General features: G+C 36.2%; 1 protein-coding gene across 1 annotated transcript in view; it reads right to left on the bottom strand.

Annotated features, from left to right (window-relative positions):
• Positions 1-821: 821 nt before the first annotated feature.
• Positions 822-16,197, bottom strand: part of LOC138987872 (mucin-19-like) — a 37,497-nt gene continuing 22,121 nt past the window's right edge. Inside the window, 10 exon segments of the mRNA XM_070370109.1 lie at positions 822-1,005; positions 1,651-1,759; positions 2,389-2,428; positions 3,369-3,479; positions 5,046-5,083; positions 5,659-5,821; positions 5,910-5,941; positions 14,226-14,255; positions 15,738-15,785; positions 15,949-16,002. Of these exon segments, the coding sequence (XP_070226210.1) occupies positions 822-1,005; positions 1,651-1,759; positions 2,389-2,428; positions 3,369-3,479; positions 5,046-5,083; positions 5,659-5,821; positions 5,910-5,941; positions 14,226-14,255; positions 15,738-15,785; positions 15,949-16,002 (809 nt within the window).

Here is a 16,197-nt window from a genome sequence, read left to right as displayed (position 1 = left end):
GGAGCTTGGTGGGCTACAGTCCACAGGGTCACACAGAGTCAGACATGACTGAAGCAACTTAGCTTCCATGCACAGAATGTCCAGTTAGAGATGTAAACTCAGTTTTATCAATGCAATTCTATTGATGTAATTCAAAGAAGAGTTTAGGGCTGGAGGCATAGATTGGAAATATTCAGTGTATAAACACATCTACCTATGTTGATGAAATCTTCCAAGGAGCCTCAGTAAAATGAGAAGAGGAAGGAGATACAACTTTGGAGGACTGAGATTTAAAAGACTGGCAAAAGTGAAAGTGTCCACAGAATATAGGAATGCTAATTAAAAATGATGTCATAGAAACTGCAAGAAAAATGTTTCAAGAATGGAAGAGTGAAAATGATATCAGAACCTACAGGAAAAAATCATAAGAAGGTCACCAGTATCCTAAGCAGAGGGAGGTGTCATAGATGAAAGGGGTGATGAACAAAATTCACATTTTCATAAGCTTAACCATGAAGTAAAGGAACAAAATAGGATAATGGCCTCATCCAGATGAAGAGTAGAAGACAAATATACTGAGGAGCCATGACATGACTTAGTTTCTCCTTGACTTCCAGAATTCTTATTGCTACCAAATAAATACACATGTTCACTAATTGCTTGCAAAGTTGTATTTATTTTTTAGATCCAGTCAATCAAAGAACAAAAAACCTCATAATGACAACTCACTTTTTGAGCAATATGTAAATGTTTAGTTATTTTCACAATTTAGTCATTATTTTTGTTCACTTATAAAATAAATACCTGGTCTGTTACAGCAGGAAAGGTAATGCCATTTATTATTAACTGACTGTTGAAGTCATAGACTGTTAGCATATGTCTAAACAGGAACATGTAATGATATGCCTGTACCTATATGGTATTGTACCACCATCAGGACAGTCAAGATCAATTTCCCTATACTCATAGTTTTCTTCTTGGCAGCAAAGGCATGAATTTTTCAACTGAAAGATATCATAATCATACCTAAAAGAAAAAAAAAGGTTCAGTAATAAATATTTTCAGAATGCTTTCTGAAATAAATTGACATCAATGCTCAGACTCCAATTGTCTAAATGATTTAGCAAGTCTTCTAGCCAATTTATTCTTTGCCTTTATTGTATATTTCTGCTATGGATTCATAGTAATTTGTATATAAGACCAAAAAAGTGAAGATAGCAACCTCACAGTTAGAGCAATATGGTACAAAAATATAAACAGAACATTTTAAAAATATACAACTTAATACCAAATTATTATTCTCCATAATTAATCTACATGTGAAAGTATACAAAAGGGAAAACATGTAATATATGCTATGTTTAAAATGCAAGTGACATTTTTAAAAACACTTTTAAGCAAGAGTATTTGCTTGACTTATGTCTGTAATCACTTTATGAAAATAAATACATTTACCATAAACATATTATGTCTGACTTATATAGAAAACAACTTCAAAATGCTTAATTACTATTTAAAATGTTTATTTTATTTTGTAGATATTAATATTTTATTTGAATCAGGTCCTGATAATTAGATCTCATGTAAATATTTGTTCATGTAATGTTTTCAAAGCTTAATTTTCTCCACAATGCTACGAACTTCACATACAGTATACAAAGAGAAACTTACTTGATGGTTTTCTTGCATTCCCCTGTGCATCTTGCCATCTCAACTTTTTTCTTGCAACCATTATAGTTAACAGTCACATTCACGGATGAAGATCTGCAATTAGGTTTACCTAAAACAAAATGGAAAACAGAGTCAGAAATGAGGTTTAACATTAACAATTGCTAAGTCTCAATTTTCCTAATCATAAAGTAGAGAATAATAACAAATACTTCACAATGGTATGGAGGGACTATCTCAGCACCCAGCACAAGGTACCAGGGTAATACTCAATAAATGTTATTATTATTCTATTATTATTATCATAGGAGAAGGGGAAGGAAAAGAAGGAAAAGAAAGGGAAGAAGGTAAGAGGAAGGAGGAAAGAGGGGAGGAGGAAAAAGGGGGGATGGTTGTTTTGCACATCTGTTTTCTCATTGCTGATCATCCTTATGATCTAATACAACAATTTACAATATAATTTGCCAATGTTAGGAGAGCAAACAAAACTTTTTCCATGAAAATTAAATTTTCACCCTTGTAAACATCACTGGTTTTTACTTGGAAGAGTGTTGCAACCAACATAAATAAGAAAATATAATGCATTATATTAATCATCAGTATGCATATGAGTTAGATTACTGGTTGTGTTAAAAACACAGGAGACTTTGTATTAATGATCTGTCATTTTGTTTTAAAGAAATACTAAATCTTTGTTAACAATTTACATTTCTCTCATATGTGGAATTTAATTTTACTTACATGTATAGCAACATTTTGTTGAATCATAGACTCTGTCTTCCTATAGGAGTCAGAGAAAAAGAAAATGACTGAAAAAATCTTGTATTTTTCTATAAATAATATAGCATTTGTTAACTTATTGAAATAGCATTACAAAGGAAGGAATGGAACAGATAAACATAAAGATCTCAGATCCAATCAACACAGAGAGGAAAGCATAGTAATAAAAGTGAGACTATTAACACCAAACTTTTCAACAGTGGATAGAAATGGAAAAACAACACTTAAACTAAATTCCTCTTTAAAATAAAATGCCCAAGAGTAAAAGAATACTCCTCCCTTAATTGAAAAATATACTTTAATAATGACATTATGACTCAACACTTAAGTTTCTCACAAGCAAGATTTGTACCTTACATTATTATAATCTCAAACTTAAAACTCTCTGAAGTAAAAACTCAGTAAATGTTGAAATCCAAAGTTGGCAGTCTAAAATAAAACTTTATGTTATCAATTATATCTTCAGGAAAAAAATTAGTGAAATGTAAAACTTCCTTAATAATTTAAGCTTACGCATTCATTAAAGCAAAACCCTCATCTTATTTTCAGGGGATAAAAACTGTGACACAAAGAGCAATCTGAACTGTACATACTTAGGTGATTCTATTTTAAAATGTGTTCTTTTATAGAAAATTATTAACCTGAAGCCATGACCTTGAAAAATACTAGCTTTTTGTTGTTGTTGTTTAAAATATAGCAACAGTCTTTCTACAGTAACTTACTTCTAGAATAGCACTAGATTAAGCTTTATAGAGCCTGCAAATACATATTTGATATGAAAAGTATAATTGGCAACTAAAGGTAGATGACATAACTGGAATGAAATCTGTAAGAGATTTATGTCTATTGCTAGGCAAAAATTTTTACGAATAAGACTAGATATATTTATATTTATCATAAGAAGTGAATCTTGTTGATTATTACTTAAGAAGATGACTTACTTCTGCACACCAGGTCTGCTTCGGGCAGTCTTGAACCACGGCAACGAAACCAGTGTTGTGGCAGGAGTAAGAGATACACGGGTTGTTAGGGTCAGCAAATGAAGCACCAACCTGGAAGGTGGGGAGGAGGAGGGAACTAATGATTATTGATCTTCATTTCTGTTTCAGGTTGACAATAAATCCTGTACATCTTTTCAAATTTGTAATGTCTAGTGAATTTCCAGAGACACTTTGAGCCATTAGATTAATATTTAAGAAAAAGTAGGTTAAAGACTTCCATGAATAATCAAAGATCTTCACTGAGGGCACAGAATGTGTCAAGATTTTCAATCCTCAAATTAAGATTCATCTACAGTAGTTCTATGATATTTTTTCAAGGATTTAAAAAAATCTCACAATATATCTTCTACCTTTGCTTATGTTTTTATGCTTTTAAAGCTCTGTAGATTGCTACTCAGATTGCTTTATAATTACTTTATGTACAAAATTCAAACATCAGTTTGGGAAATCCCCTCAAATCACAAAGTGAACTTTCAGGTAAGCTCAAATTTTATTATTTCAACTGTTTTGCATATAAATGATTAGAGGTATAATTTTGCTTTGTTCTTTAAATATCATCATATTTTATATTCCAAAACTGTCATAGATTTTCATCAGATCACCTTTAAAACTAAAATTTAAGAAACCCAAGTAGAAATGTGAGTATAAGAAATGAGTTACCAAAGTAAAGTAAAAGTCACTCAGTCCTGTCCAGTTCTTTGAGACCCCATGGACTATACAGTCCTTGGAATTCTCTAGGCCAGAATGCTAGAGTGGGTACCCTTTCCTTTCTTCAGGGGATCTTCCCAACCCAGGGATCAAACCCAGGTCTCCTGCATTGCAGGTGGATTCTTTACCAGCTGAGCCACAAGGGAAGCCCAATAACACTGGAGTGGGTAGCCTATCCCTTCTCCAGTGGATCTTCCCAACCCAGGAATTTAACCAGGGTCTCCTAAAGTGCAGGCAGATTCTTTACCAATTGAGTTATCAAGGAAGCCCCAAAGTAAATTATTAAATTAAATTAACTTTAACCAAATTAAATTATTATTAACTTATAGGCTCTGTTTTATGTATTTCCTAACATACCACATATTTTAGTCTAGATTTAATTCTTGTAATATTTAGTGCCACCAGTTCACATGTATTATTATCAATTTGAGAATCATCTGTTTTTTATGGCTTTCTGATACTTTTTCTAAAAAAATTAAATTACTTTCCAATATGTCAAATCAGTTGTCAGATCAGCCCTGAATATACTGTGTTGTAATATCCTCAGAATGGAGTTCTGATTTTTTCCTATTTGATCTCTGACAATTCAGCCATTAGATCTTTCTGATTATAATTACAGTTTAACTCTGTTCATTGATTTGAATGTTATATGTCTTCTCCACCTGGGGAAACCCATGGGAAATTCTGTTCAACAGCTCCATTGTTAGATTAATGACCAAGAATATTGTTCCCCTTTGAAGCAAGTTGTGGTAGATGTTACATTTGACCTTTCTTTTGAAATGAATATGGGTAAAAACTGAATGGATTCCACCCCACCATTACATATGATTTTTTTTGTATTAGCTGAGAGACTCTGCATTTATTCTTAATTATGATAATAAAAGTATATTAAAGTAGAAATAACTTTACCTCATAGTCATTATTGTTAAATAAACATGTTCTTGGTTCTGAAAAACAAATACATATTTTACCCTAAGACAAACATTATAATTTTTTATTTATAAAACAGAAATTGTATATGAGATCATATTTACCAGTCAACAAGGCAACATTATAAAGTTTCTTCCCATAACACCATCATCTCCTTTTAATCTACTGATTATATTCATAACTGTTAATTCTAGGTTTCTCCTACTCAAAAGATAGTAAGTTTTAAGAGGCAAATATTGATTGCTATTTGTCATACCTATCAACTATTTGACTCAGATTAGTGCCTCAATAAATATCTCTTGAATATATGAATAAGTAAAGAAATATTCAATTCAAATCAAATAATGCATTATATTGCTAAGAAAGTAGATCTTAAAAGTTCTCATTCCAAGGAAAAATATTGTAACTATAGGTGGTGTTAACTAGACTTACTGTGGTGATCACTTTCCAATATATATATATATGTGTGTGTGTGTGTATATATATATATATGGAATCATTATATTGTATGCCTGAAACTAATACTGTTTTATGTCAATTATGTCTCAATAAAATAAAGTAGAAAAGAAAACAAGGTATTATGAATACATACCACAGTATGCAATTTCACAGCAGGTATCATTATCTTTGAACTTTACAAGTCTCTCTTCAGGTTTGCATGTGGGTGGAGAAGGACACTCCTTGAGTTTACAGTCTACAGTCTCTGCATCAGTACAGGTGCATTTGTGGCAATTGGCAGTCCATATGTCTCCAGGCTACAAACACAATCCAAATTTAGACTTCTATTCAAACATACGAATGACAGCAAATTTGTATTAAAGTAGAGACAAATTGTGTACTTACTGACTTCTTTTCTCCCAGTGGACCATAACAAGCTGTTAGCATGAAATGACAAATGCTAATTAAATTTGGCAAAATATAACTGTCTGCTATTTGTAGATAACCACCAGGTTGACCAAACCTGAATTGGCACTAGGATTTCAGAGATATATTGTGAAGGGTTGTAAGGTGCCTTAAGGTAAATAAATCACCTACTTTGAGCAAACTTTCCCTAGCAAGCATATATATATTTCCTAATTTTACACTCCTCAGAAAGGATAAATCTTGATCTCTCCTGTCAGTGGTCAATAAATCTATGGCTACTGTTCACCTTTTGTTTCACTTTCTGACTTCTGCCTTCACAATCCTACAATTCACTAAGACCTCATAATTATCACTCTAAAGGCCTCCTTTTCAGTTCTTCAAGTTCCCTACAATAGCTAACATTTTAAAATTCTTACCTTGAAAATATTACTCCTTCAGACTGAACACTCAGAAATTCCTCTCAAATAGCAGATCTTTCTCATCCCTCTCATTTTGTCTCTATTCTTTCCTCTGATACTTTTCTCGATCTTTACAGCATCCTCTAAATGTCAAGTTCAGTTCAGTTCTGTTGCTCAGTCATATCCGCCTGTTTGTGGCCCCATGGATTGCAGCACACCAGGCTTCCCTGTCCATCACCAACTCACGGAAATTAATCTCATGTCCACTGAGCATGCCATCTCATGCTCTGTAGTCACCTTCTCCTCTGGCCTTCAATCTTTCCCAGCATCAACGTCTTTTCAAATGAGTCAGCTCTTCGCATTAGGTGGCCCAAATATTGGAGTTTCAGCTTCAATATCAGTCTTTCCAATGAATATTCAGGACTGATTTCCTTAAGGATGGACTGGTTGGACCTCCTTGTAGTTCAAAGGACTCTCAAGAGTCTTCTCCACCACCACAGTTCAAAAACATCAATTCTTTGGTACTCAGCTTCCTTTATAGTCCAACTCTCACATCCATACATGACTTACTGGAAAAACCATAGCCTTGACTAGATGAACCTTACTTGGAAAAGTAACATCTCTGCTTTTTAACATGCTGTCTGGGTTGGTCATAACTTTTCTTTCAAAGGAATAAGCATCTTTTTATTTCATGGCTGCAGTCACCATCTGCAGTGATTTTGGAGCCCCCAAAAATAAAGTCTGCCACTGTTTCCACTATTTCCCCATCTATTTTCCATGAAGTGATGGGATTGGACACCATGATCTTTGTTTGCTGAATGTTGAGCTTTAAGCCAACTTTTTCAAGCTCCTCTTTCACTTTCATCAAGAGTTTCTTTAGTTCTTCATCACTTTCTGCCATAGGTGGTGTCATCTGCACATCTGAGGTTATTGATATTTCTCCCAGCAATCTTGATTCCACCTTGTGCTACATCCAGCACAGCATTTCTCATGATGTACTCTGCATAGTAGTTAAATAAGCAGGGTGACAATATACAGCCTTGATGTACTCCTTTCCCGATTTGGAACCAGTCTGTTGTTTCATGTCTAGTTCTAACTGTTGCTTCTTGACCTGCATACAGATTTCTCAAGAGGCAGGTCAGGTGATCTGGTATTCCTGCCTCTTGAAGAATTTCCACAGTTTATTGTGATCCACACAGTCAAAGGCTTTGGCATAGTCAATAAAGCAGAAGTAGATGTTTTTCTGGAACTCTTGTTTTTCGATGATCCAACAGATGTTGGCAATTTGATCTCTCGTTCCTCTACCTTTTCAAAGCCAGCTTGAACATCAGGAAGTTCATAGTTCACATATTGTTGAAGCCTTCCTTGGAGAATTTTGAGCATTATTTCACTAGCATGTGAGATGAGTGCAATTGTGTGGTAGTTTGAGCATTCTTTGGCATTGCCTTTCTTTGGGATTGGAATGAAAACTGACCTTTTCCAGTCCTGTGGCCACTGCTGAGTTTTCCAGATTTGCAGGCATATTGAGTGCAGCACTTCCACAACATCATCTTTCAGGATTTGAAATAGCTCAACTGGAATTCCTTCACCTCCACTAGCTTTGTTCATAGTGATGCTTCCTAAGGCCCACTTGACTTTGCATTCCAGGATGTAGGTGAGTGATCACATCATCGTGATTATCTGGGTCATGAAGATCTTTTTCTACAGTTCTTCTGTGTATTCTTGCCACCTCTTAATGTCTTCTGCTTCTCTTAGGTCCGTACCATTTCTGTCGTTTATTGAGCACATCTTTACATAAAATGTTCCCTTGGTATCTCTAATTTTCTTGAAGAGATATCTAGTTTTTCCCATTCTATTGTTTCCCTCTATTTCTTTGCATTGATTGCTGAGGAAGGCTTTCTTATCTCTCCTTGCTATTCTTTGGAACTCTGCATTCAGATGCTTGTATCTTTCCTTTTCTCCTTTGCTTTTGGCTTCTCTTCTTTTCACAGCTATTTGTAAGGCCTCCCCAGACAGCCATTTTGCTTTTTTGCATTTCTTTTTCTTGGGGAATGGTCTTGATCCCTGTCTCCTGTACAATGTCATGAACCTCTGTCCATAGTTCATCAGGCACTCTATCTATCAGATCTAGGCTCTTAAGTCTATTTCTCACTTCTACTGTATAATCATAAGGGATTTGATTTAGGTCATACCTGAATGGTCTAGTTGTTTTCCCTACTTTCTTCAATTTAAGTCTGAATTAGGCAATAAGGAGTTCATGATCTGAGCCACAGTCAGCTCCTGGTCTTGTTTTTGCTGACTGTATAGAGCTCTACATCTTTGGCTGCAAAGAATATTATCAGTCTGATTTCAGTGTTGACCATCTGATGATGTCCATGTATAGAGTCTTCTCTTTTGTTGTTGGAAAAGGGTGTTTGCTATGACCAGTGCATTCTCCTGACAAAACTCTATTAGCTGTTGGCCTGCTTCATTCTGTACTCCAAAACCAAATTTGCCTTTTATTCCAGGTGTTTCTTGACTTCCTACTTTTGCATTCCAGTCCCCTATAATCAAAAGGAAATCTTTTTTTGGGTGTTAATTCTAGAAGGTCTTGTAAGTTTTCATAGAACCGTTCAGCTTCAGCCTCTTCAGCGTTACTGGTTGGGGCATAGACTTGGATTACCATGATATTGAATGGGTTGCCTTGGAAACAAACAGAGATCACTCTGTCATTTTTGAGACTACATCCAAGTATTGTATTTCGGATTCTTTTGTTAACTATGATGGCTACTCCATTTCTTCTAAGGGATTCTTGCCCACAGTAGTAGATATAATGGTCATCTGAGTTAAATTCAGCCATTTCAGTCCATTTTAGTTCTCTGATTCCTAAAATTTTGACATTCACTCTTGCTATCTCTTTTTTGATCACTTCCAATTTGCCTTGATTCATGAACCTAACAAATCAGGTTCCTATACAATATTGCTCTTTACAGCATCGGACCTTACTTCCATCATGAGTCACATCCACAACTGGGTGTTGTTTTTGCTTTGGCTCCGTCTCTTCATTCTTTCTGGAGTTATTTCTCCACTGATCTCCAGTAGCATAAGGGGCACCTACGGACCTGGGGAGTTCATCTTTCAGTGTCCTATCTTTTTGTCTTTTCATATTTTTCATGGGGTTTTCAAGGCAGGAATACTGAAGTGTTTTCTATTCTTTTCTCCAGTGGGCCACATTTTGTCAGAACTCACCACCATAACCTATCTGTCTTGGGTGGCCCTACAAGGCAGAAGCTCATAGTTTCTTTGATTTATACAAGGCTGTGGTCCATGTTTCCACTGTTTCCCCATCTATTTCCCATGAAGTGATGGGACCAGATGCCACTATCTTCGTTTTCTGAATGTTGAGCTTTAGCCAACTTTTTCACTCTCCTCTTTGACCTTCATCAAGAGGCTTTTTAGTTCCTCTTCACTTTCTGCCATAAGGGTGGTGTCATCTGCATATCTGAGGTTATTGATATTTCTACCCGGCAATCTTGATTCCAGCTTGTGCTTCTTCCAGCCCAGTGTTTCTCATGATGTACTCTGCATAGAAGTTAAATAAGCAGGCTGACAATATACAGCCTTGACATACTCCTTTTTCTGTTTGGAACCAGTCTGTTGTTCCATGTCCAGTTCTAACTGTTGCTTCCTGACCTGCATACAAATTTCTCAAGAGGCAGGTCAGGTGGTCTGGTATTCCCATCTCTTTCAGAATTTTCTACAGTTTATTCTGATCCACACAGTCAAAGGCTTTGGCATAGTCAATAAAGCAGAAATAGATGTTTTCCTGGAACTCTCTTGCTTTTTTGATGATCCAGCAAATGTTGGCAATTTGGTCTCTGGTTCCTCTGCCTTTTCTAAAACCAGCTTGAACAACTGGAAGTTCACGTTCACATATTGCTGAAGCCTGGCTTGGAGAATTTTGAGCCTTACTTTACTAGCGTGTGAGATAAGTGCAATTGTGTGGTAGTTTGAGCATTCTTTGGCACTGTCTTTCTTTGGGATTGAAGTGAAAACTGACCTTTTCCAGTCCTGTGGCCACGGCTGCGTTTTCCAAATTTGCTGGCATATTGAGTGCAGCACTTTCACAGCATCAGCTTTCAGGACTTGAAATAGCTCAACTGGAATTCCATTACCTCCACTAGCTTTGTTTGTAGTGATGCTTTCTAAGATCCACTTGACTTCACATTCCAGGATGTCTGGCTCTAGGTCAGTGATCACACCATCGTGATTATCTGGGTCATGAAGATCTTTTTTGTACAGTTCTTCTGTGTATTTTGTGTATTCCATCTCTTCTTAATATCTTCTGCTTCTGTTAGGTCCATACCATTTCTGTCCTTTACTGAGCCCATCTTTGCATGAGATGTTCCTTGGTATCTCTAATTTTCTTGAAGAGATCTCTAGTTTTTCCCATTCTGTTGTTTTCCTCTATTTCTTTGCATTGATCACTGAGGAAGGCTTTCTTATCTCTCCTTGCTATTCTTTGGAACTCTGCATTCAGATGCTTATATCTTTCCTTTTCTCCTTTGCTTTTCGCTTCTCTTCTTTTCACAGCTATTTGTAAGTCCTCCCAGGACAGCCATTTTGCTTTTTTGCATTTCTTTTCCATGGGGATGGTCTTGATCCTTGTCTCCTGTACAATGTCATGAACCTCTGTCCATAGTTCATCAGGCACCTATCTATCAGATCTAGGCTCTTAAGTCTATTTCTCACTTCCACTGTATAATCATAAGGGGTTTGATTTAGGTCATACCTGAATGATCTAGTGGTTTTCCCTACTTTCTTCAATTTAAGTCTGAATTTGGCAATAAGGAGTTCATGATCTGAGCCACAGTCAGCTCCTGGTCTTGTTTTTGTTGACTGTATAGAGCTTCTTCATCTTTGGCTACAAAGAATATAATCAGTCTGATTTTTGTGTTCTCCATCTGATGATGTCCATGTTTATTTTGGGGGCTCCAAAATCACTGCATATGGTAACTGCAGCCATGAAATTAAAAGACGCTTACTCCTTGGAAGAAAAGCTATGACCAACCTAAATAGCATATTGAAAAGCAGAGATATTACTTTGCCAACAAAGGTCTGTCTAGTCAAGGCTATGGTTTTTCCAGTGGTCACGTATGGATGTGAGAGTTGGACTGTGAAGAAAGCTTTGTGCCGAAGAATTGATGCTTTTGAACTGTGGTGTTGGAGAAGACTCTTGAGAGTCCCTTGGACTGCAAGGAGAGCCAACCAGTCCATTCTGAAGGAGATCAGCCCTGGGATTTCTTTGGAAGGAATGATGCTAAAGCTGAAACTCCAGTAGTTTGGCCACCTCATGAGAAGAGTTGACTCATTAGAAAAGACTGTGATACTGGGAGGGATTGGGGGCAAGAGGAGAAGGGGACGACAGAGGATGAGATGGCTGGATGGCATCACTGACTCAATGGACGTGAGTCTGAGTGAACTCCGGGAGTTGGTGATGGACAGGGAGGCCTGGCATGCTGCGATTCATGGGGTCACAAAGAGTCAGATAGGACTGAGTGACTGAACTGAATTGTGGTCCATGTGATTAGATTCGTTAGTTTTCTGTGATTGTGGTTTTCAGTCTGTCTGCCCTCAGATGGAGAAGGATAAGAGGCTTATGGAAGTTTCCTAATAGTATAGACTGACTCAGGGGGATACTGGATCTTGTTTTGATGGGTGGGGCCATGCTCAGTAAATCTTTAATCCAATTTTGTTGATGGGTGGAGTTGTGTTTCCTCCCTACTATTTACCTGGGGCCAAACTATGGTGGGCTTCCCTTGTAGCTCAGTTGGTAAAGAATCTGCCTGCAGTGCAGGAGATCTGGGATCCCTGGGTTGGGAAGATCCCCTGGAGAAGGAAATGGCAACCCACTCCAGTACCCTTGCCTGGAATATCTCATGGACAAAGGAGCCTGTTGGGTTTCAATCCATGGGGTCATAAAGAGTTGGGCAAGACTGAGCAATTAACACTTAAACTATGGTGGAGGTAATGAAGATAATGGTGACTTCCCTCAAAAGATCCCATGCATGTACTGCTACAGACTGTGCCCCCAATCCTGCAGCAGGCCACCAGTGACCCACACCTTTGCTGGAGACTCCCAGACACCCACAGCCAAGTCTCCTGTGGTGTCACTGTTCCTTCCTTCTTGGTCCTAGTGCCCAGGGTTCTGTTGTGCCAAGTGTCAAGTGAATACTCTCAAATTTCTGAACAGACATCTCTTATGGCCTATAGACCCAGATCTCCCTCAGCCTAATAAACAGCACCCCAGCAGATTTTAAAGAACCTCAAACTCAACGTGCACAAAATAGATTAAATCATATTTTCCTCAAAACCAGCTTTTCTTCTAAATTGACCACCTCTTATTAAAGTGAAAGTGTTAGTCACTCAGTCTTGTTCGACTCTTTGAAACCCCAAGGCCTGTAGCCAACCAGGCTCCTCTGTCCATGGCAAGAACACTGAAGTGGGTTGCCATTCCCTTCTCCAGGGGATCTTCCCACCCCAGGGATTGAACCCAGGTCTCCTACATTGTAGGCAGATTCTTAACAATCTGAGCCACCATAGAAGCCCATCTCCTATTAAGGCCTAAACTATTCTCATAATTACTTAAGCCTAAAACTTAGAAGTCATCTTAATTGTTTCCCTTCTCATCATTTGGCATTGAACCTACTGCAAAATCTTGTATCTTTATCCTCACTTGAATCCCTTCCTTTCCTCATTTTACTTATTATAATACTATTTTAGGACCTTAGTATTTTAGGTCTGGCATAATTGGCTTTTTTATGGGTTGCTCTCAGACCTCTTCCTGATCCAGTCAATTCTCCATGTCACAGGTAGGATAGTTTTCCTAAAGCCTACTTTTCATCTCATCATTGCCTTGATCAGATACTTCTTATAGTCCTGCAAACTAAATATTTTATTTTAGCATTCTGGCTTCTAAGGTTGCCATAACGTGTCTCCGGTCTATCATCTCAACCTTGTCTCTCTTCTTTGATGTATATACCCTAAACTAGCTTACTTACTGTTCTCATATTCCAGTTCTCTAATGAAATACTTGAGAATCCTTCCAAAGTATACAATATATGTAAGATGTGTAACACATAGGATGTGTTGGCTATATAATACATAGGTCACATATTTCACTGTGAAATTTATTTTCAGCCTTATATGAAAATTGTTTCTTTTTTTAAAATTTTATTTTATTTAACTTTACAATATTGTATTGGTTTTGCCATATATCAAAATGAATCTGCCACAGGTATACATGTGTTCCCCAAAATATTATTTTTTCTAATATTAGCATACAGTGGGAGAAAGGATATTTTCAAAGAAACAATTTTCAATAACCCTGTATATGAAAATTGTTTCTTTGAAAATATCCTTTCTCCCACTGTATGCTAATATTAGAAAATGATATTTTTTGTAATTTCACCACTTAATAGAAAGCACACCACATTGGCTTGATAATTTTAGAGAAACTCAAAGTCTGCTAAAATTATTAAATTCTGATTACTCCTAATTTTTGTTGCTAAAATTTGGTCCTCAAAAATAGCTGGAATTATCTAGTTTAAAAAATAAAAGGCAATATTTCAATCAGGATATCATATAGTTACATGAAACACTTTATTGTGTAAGTAAATTCTATTTTGACTAAGAGACAAAATACATTTGTTTGGTTTGGCTTTATTAGTTTGTGTGTGACGAAACAGACATTCATTCACTATTTGGTGAATAAACGCTAAATTCCTCCACTTCAAGTTTTCCTATTCTATAACATTTCCTTAGCTAGTGACTTTTATTGGTATGACCTCTGAAGTCTGATTTACAAGATGAATCATTAATGTAGAATGATTTTATTTTCAAGTGTAGGTATTCTTACCTGGAGGTGGTGGAAGAGATGTTGTACATCCTGTGTAAAAACAGATACCTCATATTAGTCTCTCAAGTTTTTGTAATAGGTTTGGAGTAAATATAGTTTATTACTGAAAATACATGGCCACATTGCTAGTCTTATAAGCAGACATATTCCCATCAATCTTCCCTTTCCACTCCGTATGGCATTTGATATTTTACCATTAGAGAGTGTTTCCTTTAGATCTCAAATGTCAATGGGAAGGAAATATGAGAATCAAAAGGAGGAATGACAATCAAAGTAAATTTCTCTTCAAAATTTCTTGATAAATAGGTTAATAAAATAATAAAATAAAGAAAAGGATAACTCAGTATAAAAAACATATAACTTTCTATATATATAAATAAAGCAAACATATTATGTTACCTGGTATTAATACCCTAAGAATTTGTATGTTCTTTTGGTCTTATAGTATTTTAATCTTGTTCTATCTCCAATCCTGCCAAATGCTTTAAACTTCTTAGTTTTTTTGAGGCTTCCCATGTCAGAAAGTTTGGTCAACCCAACAACCCACTCATAAATTTCATGTTCTATTTTCAAACTGCTAAAAATCAGATTAATATTTTTATTCTATCTACCAAGAAGGTTGAACTATGAGCAACATAATATTTGAGAGAAATTTTTAAGTTTCTCCAGGTTCAAGTAAAAGGACCCCAACAACTAATAGGTACAGAAAAACAGAAAATAAATTATTTAAAGATGTGTAAGTTTGGGGCATAAAATGCTTCTCTTTACTAAGGGAGACTAGGTTAATTCCCAATTATAAATATTTAGCAGACTAACAGAAAATAGCAATAGGAGAGAGAAATGATCTTTAAGTATAAATATAGCAGAAAAATTTCCCTACCCAGAATTCCAAGTTCACTGGAGAAATTTTAATAGAAACAACAAAAAAATACAGTCTTATAATCTTCACATTTCTATCAGAGTAATTTTTCAAAGACTTATCTGATCATATCATCCTCTTAACAAAATCCTTAAGGTGATCCCATTTATTATGAGGATAAAGTCTCATTTAAGTTTGAAAATAAAGTCCTTCATAAGCATTGCTTTGCTCACCCTTCTAATCTCATTTCTTCCCTGAAACTCATACAGACAATACCAATACCTGGTTAATTCCTGAAGTCCCTCACGCTGTCTCATGTCTCTGTCTTTTCAAGTGCCATATGGCAAGAATTCCCTCCTCACCCTAGCCAATATTAAATGCAGTCATCTCTTCTCTGATGTCTTCACTCAGCCATACCAACTAGCAAACAGAAATTAACAGTCTCAATATATTCCCAGGACCAAAATTGTTGTGCATTGTTTGAGTAGCATTAAATACCCTGAAACTGTAGTATCTGTGCCCATGATAATCTCCCCCACCAACACATACAAAGCAATAAAATGGCAAGGGCTGCTAGAGTCTAGCAAATATAAGCTTAAAGGAAATGTTAGTTGAATAAGTGACAAGGAAATTAGTACTTTTCCAACACTGACCTGTCTTAGTTTCAGTTTCTTGTTCTCCTGTTGCTACAACAGTGGTTTCTGAGGAGAAACAAAAGGATAGTGTTGCCATTTTATTTATTAGAGAGCATGTACACATATCTGCGCATGTGCCTGCACAAATGATCAGACACATTCATGCTTAAGGAAAGCTTCATGTGGAAGAGACAATTCATGCCAGTGCCTTTGGGTTATTTCATTTTACCTGGGTAGGGTATTCTGGGGCTTGTTGTGAATCTATTTGATTTTGAAGTGGAGCCTGAAGAAGGAAATATTAAAAATTTCAGGAATTTTCAATTCCTGAGCATATCATAATCTCATTACCAGAGATTTCAAGGTCATAACTTCCAGTAAGGAGTTCTGGTAAAAGCCTAACCCAAAAACTCCCAGAGGGAAAAAAAAAAATCCATAGGTAAAATTCAAGTCATATTTCATGAGGAAATGTAGAATAATC

Source organism: Bos mutus, chromosome 5 (genome assembly GCF_027580195.1).
Source record: "Bos mutus isolate GX-2022 chromosome 5, NWIPB_WYAK_1.1, whole genome shotgun sequence".
Classification (NCBI taxonomy): Eukaryota; Metazoa; Chordata; class Mammalia; order Artiodactyla; family Bovidae; genus Bos; species Bos mutus.
This window is presented reverse-complemented; position numbering and strand designations above follow the sequence as displayed.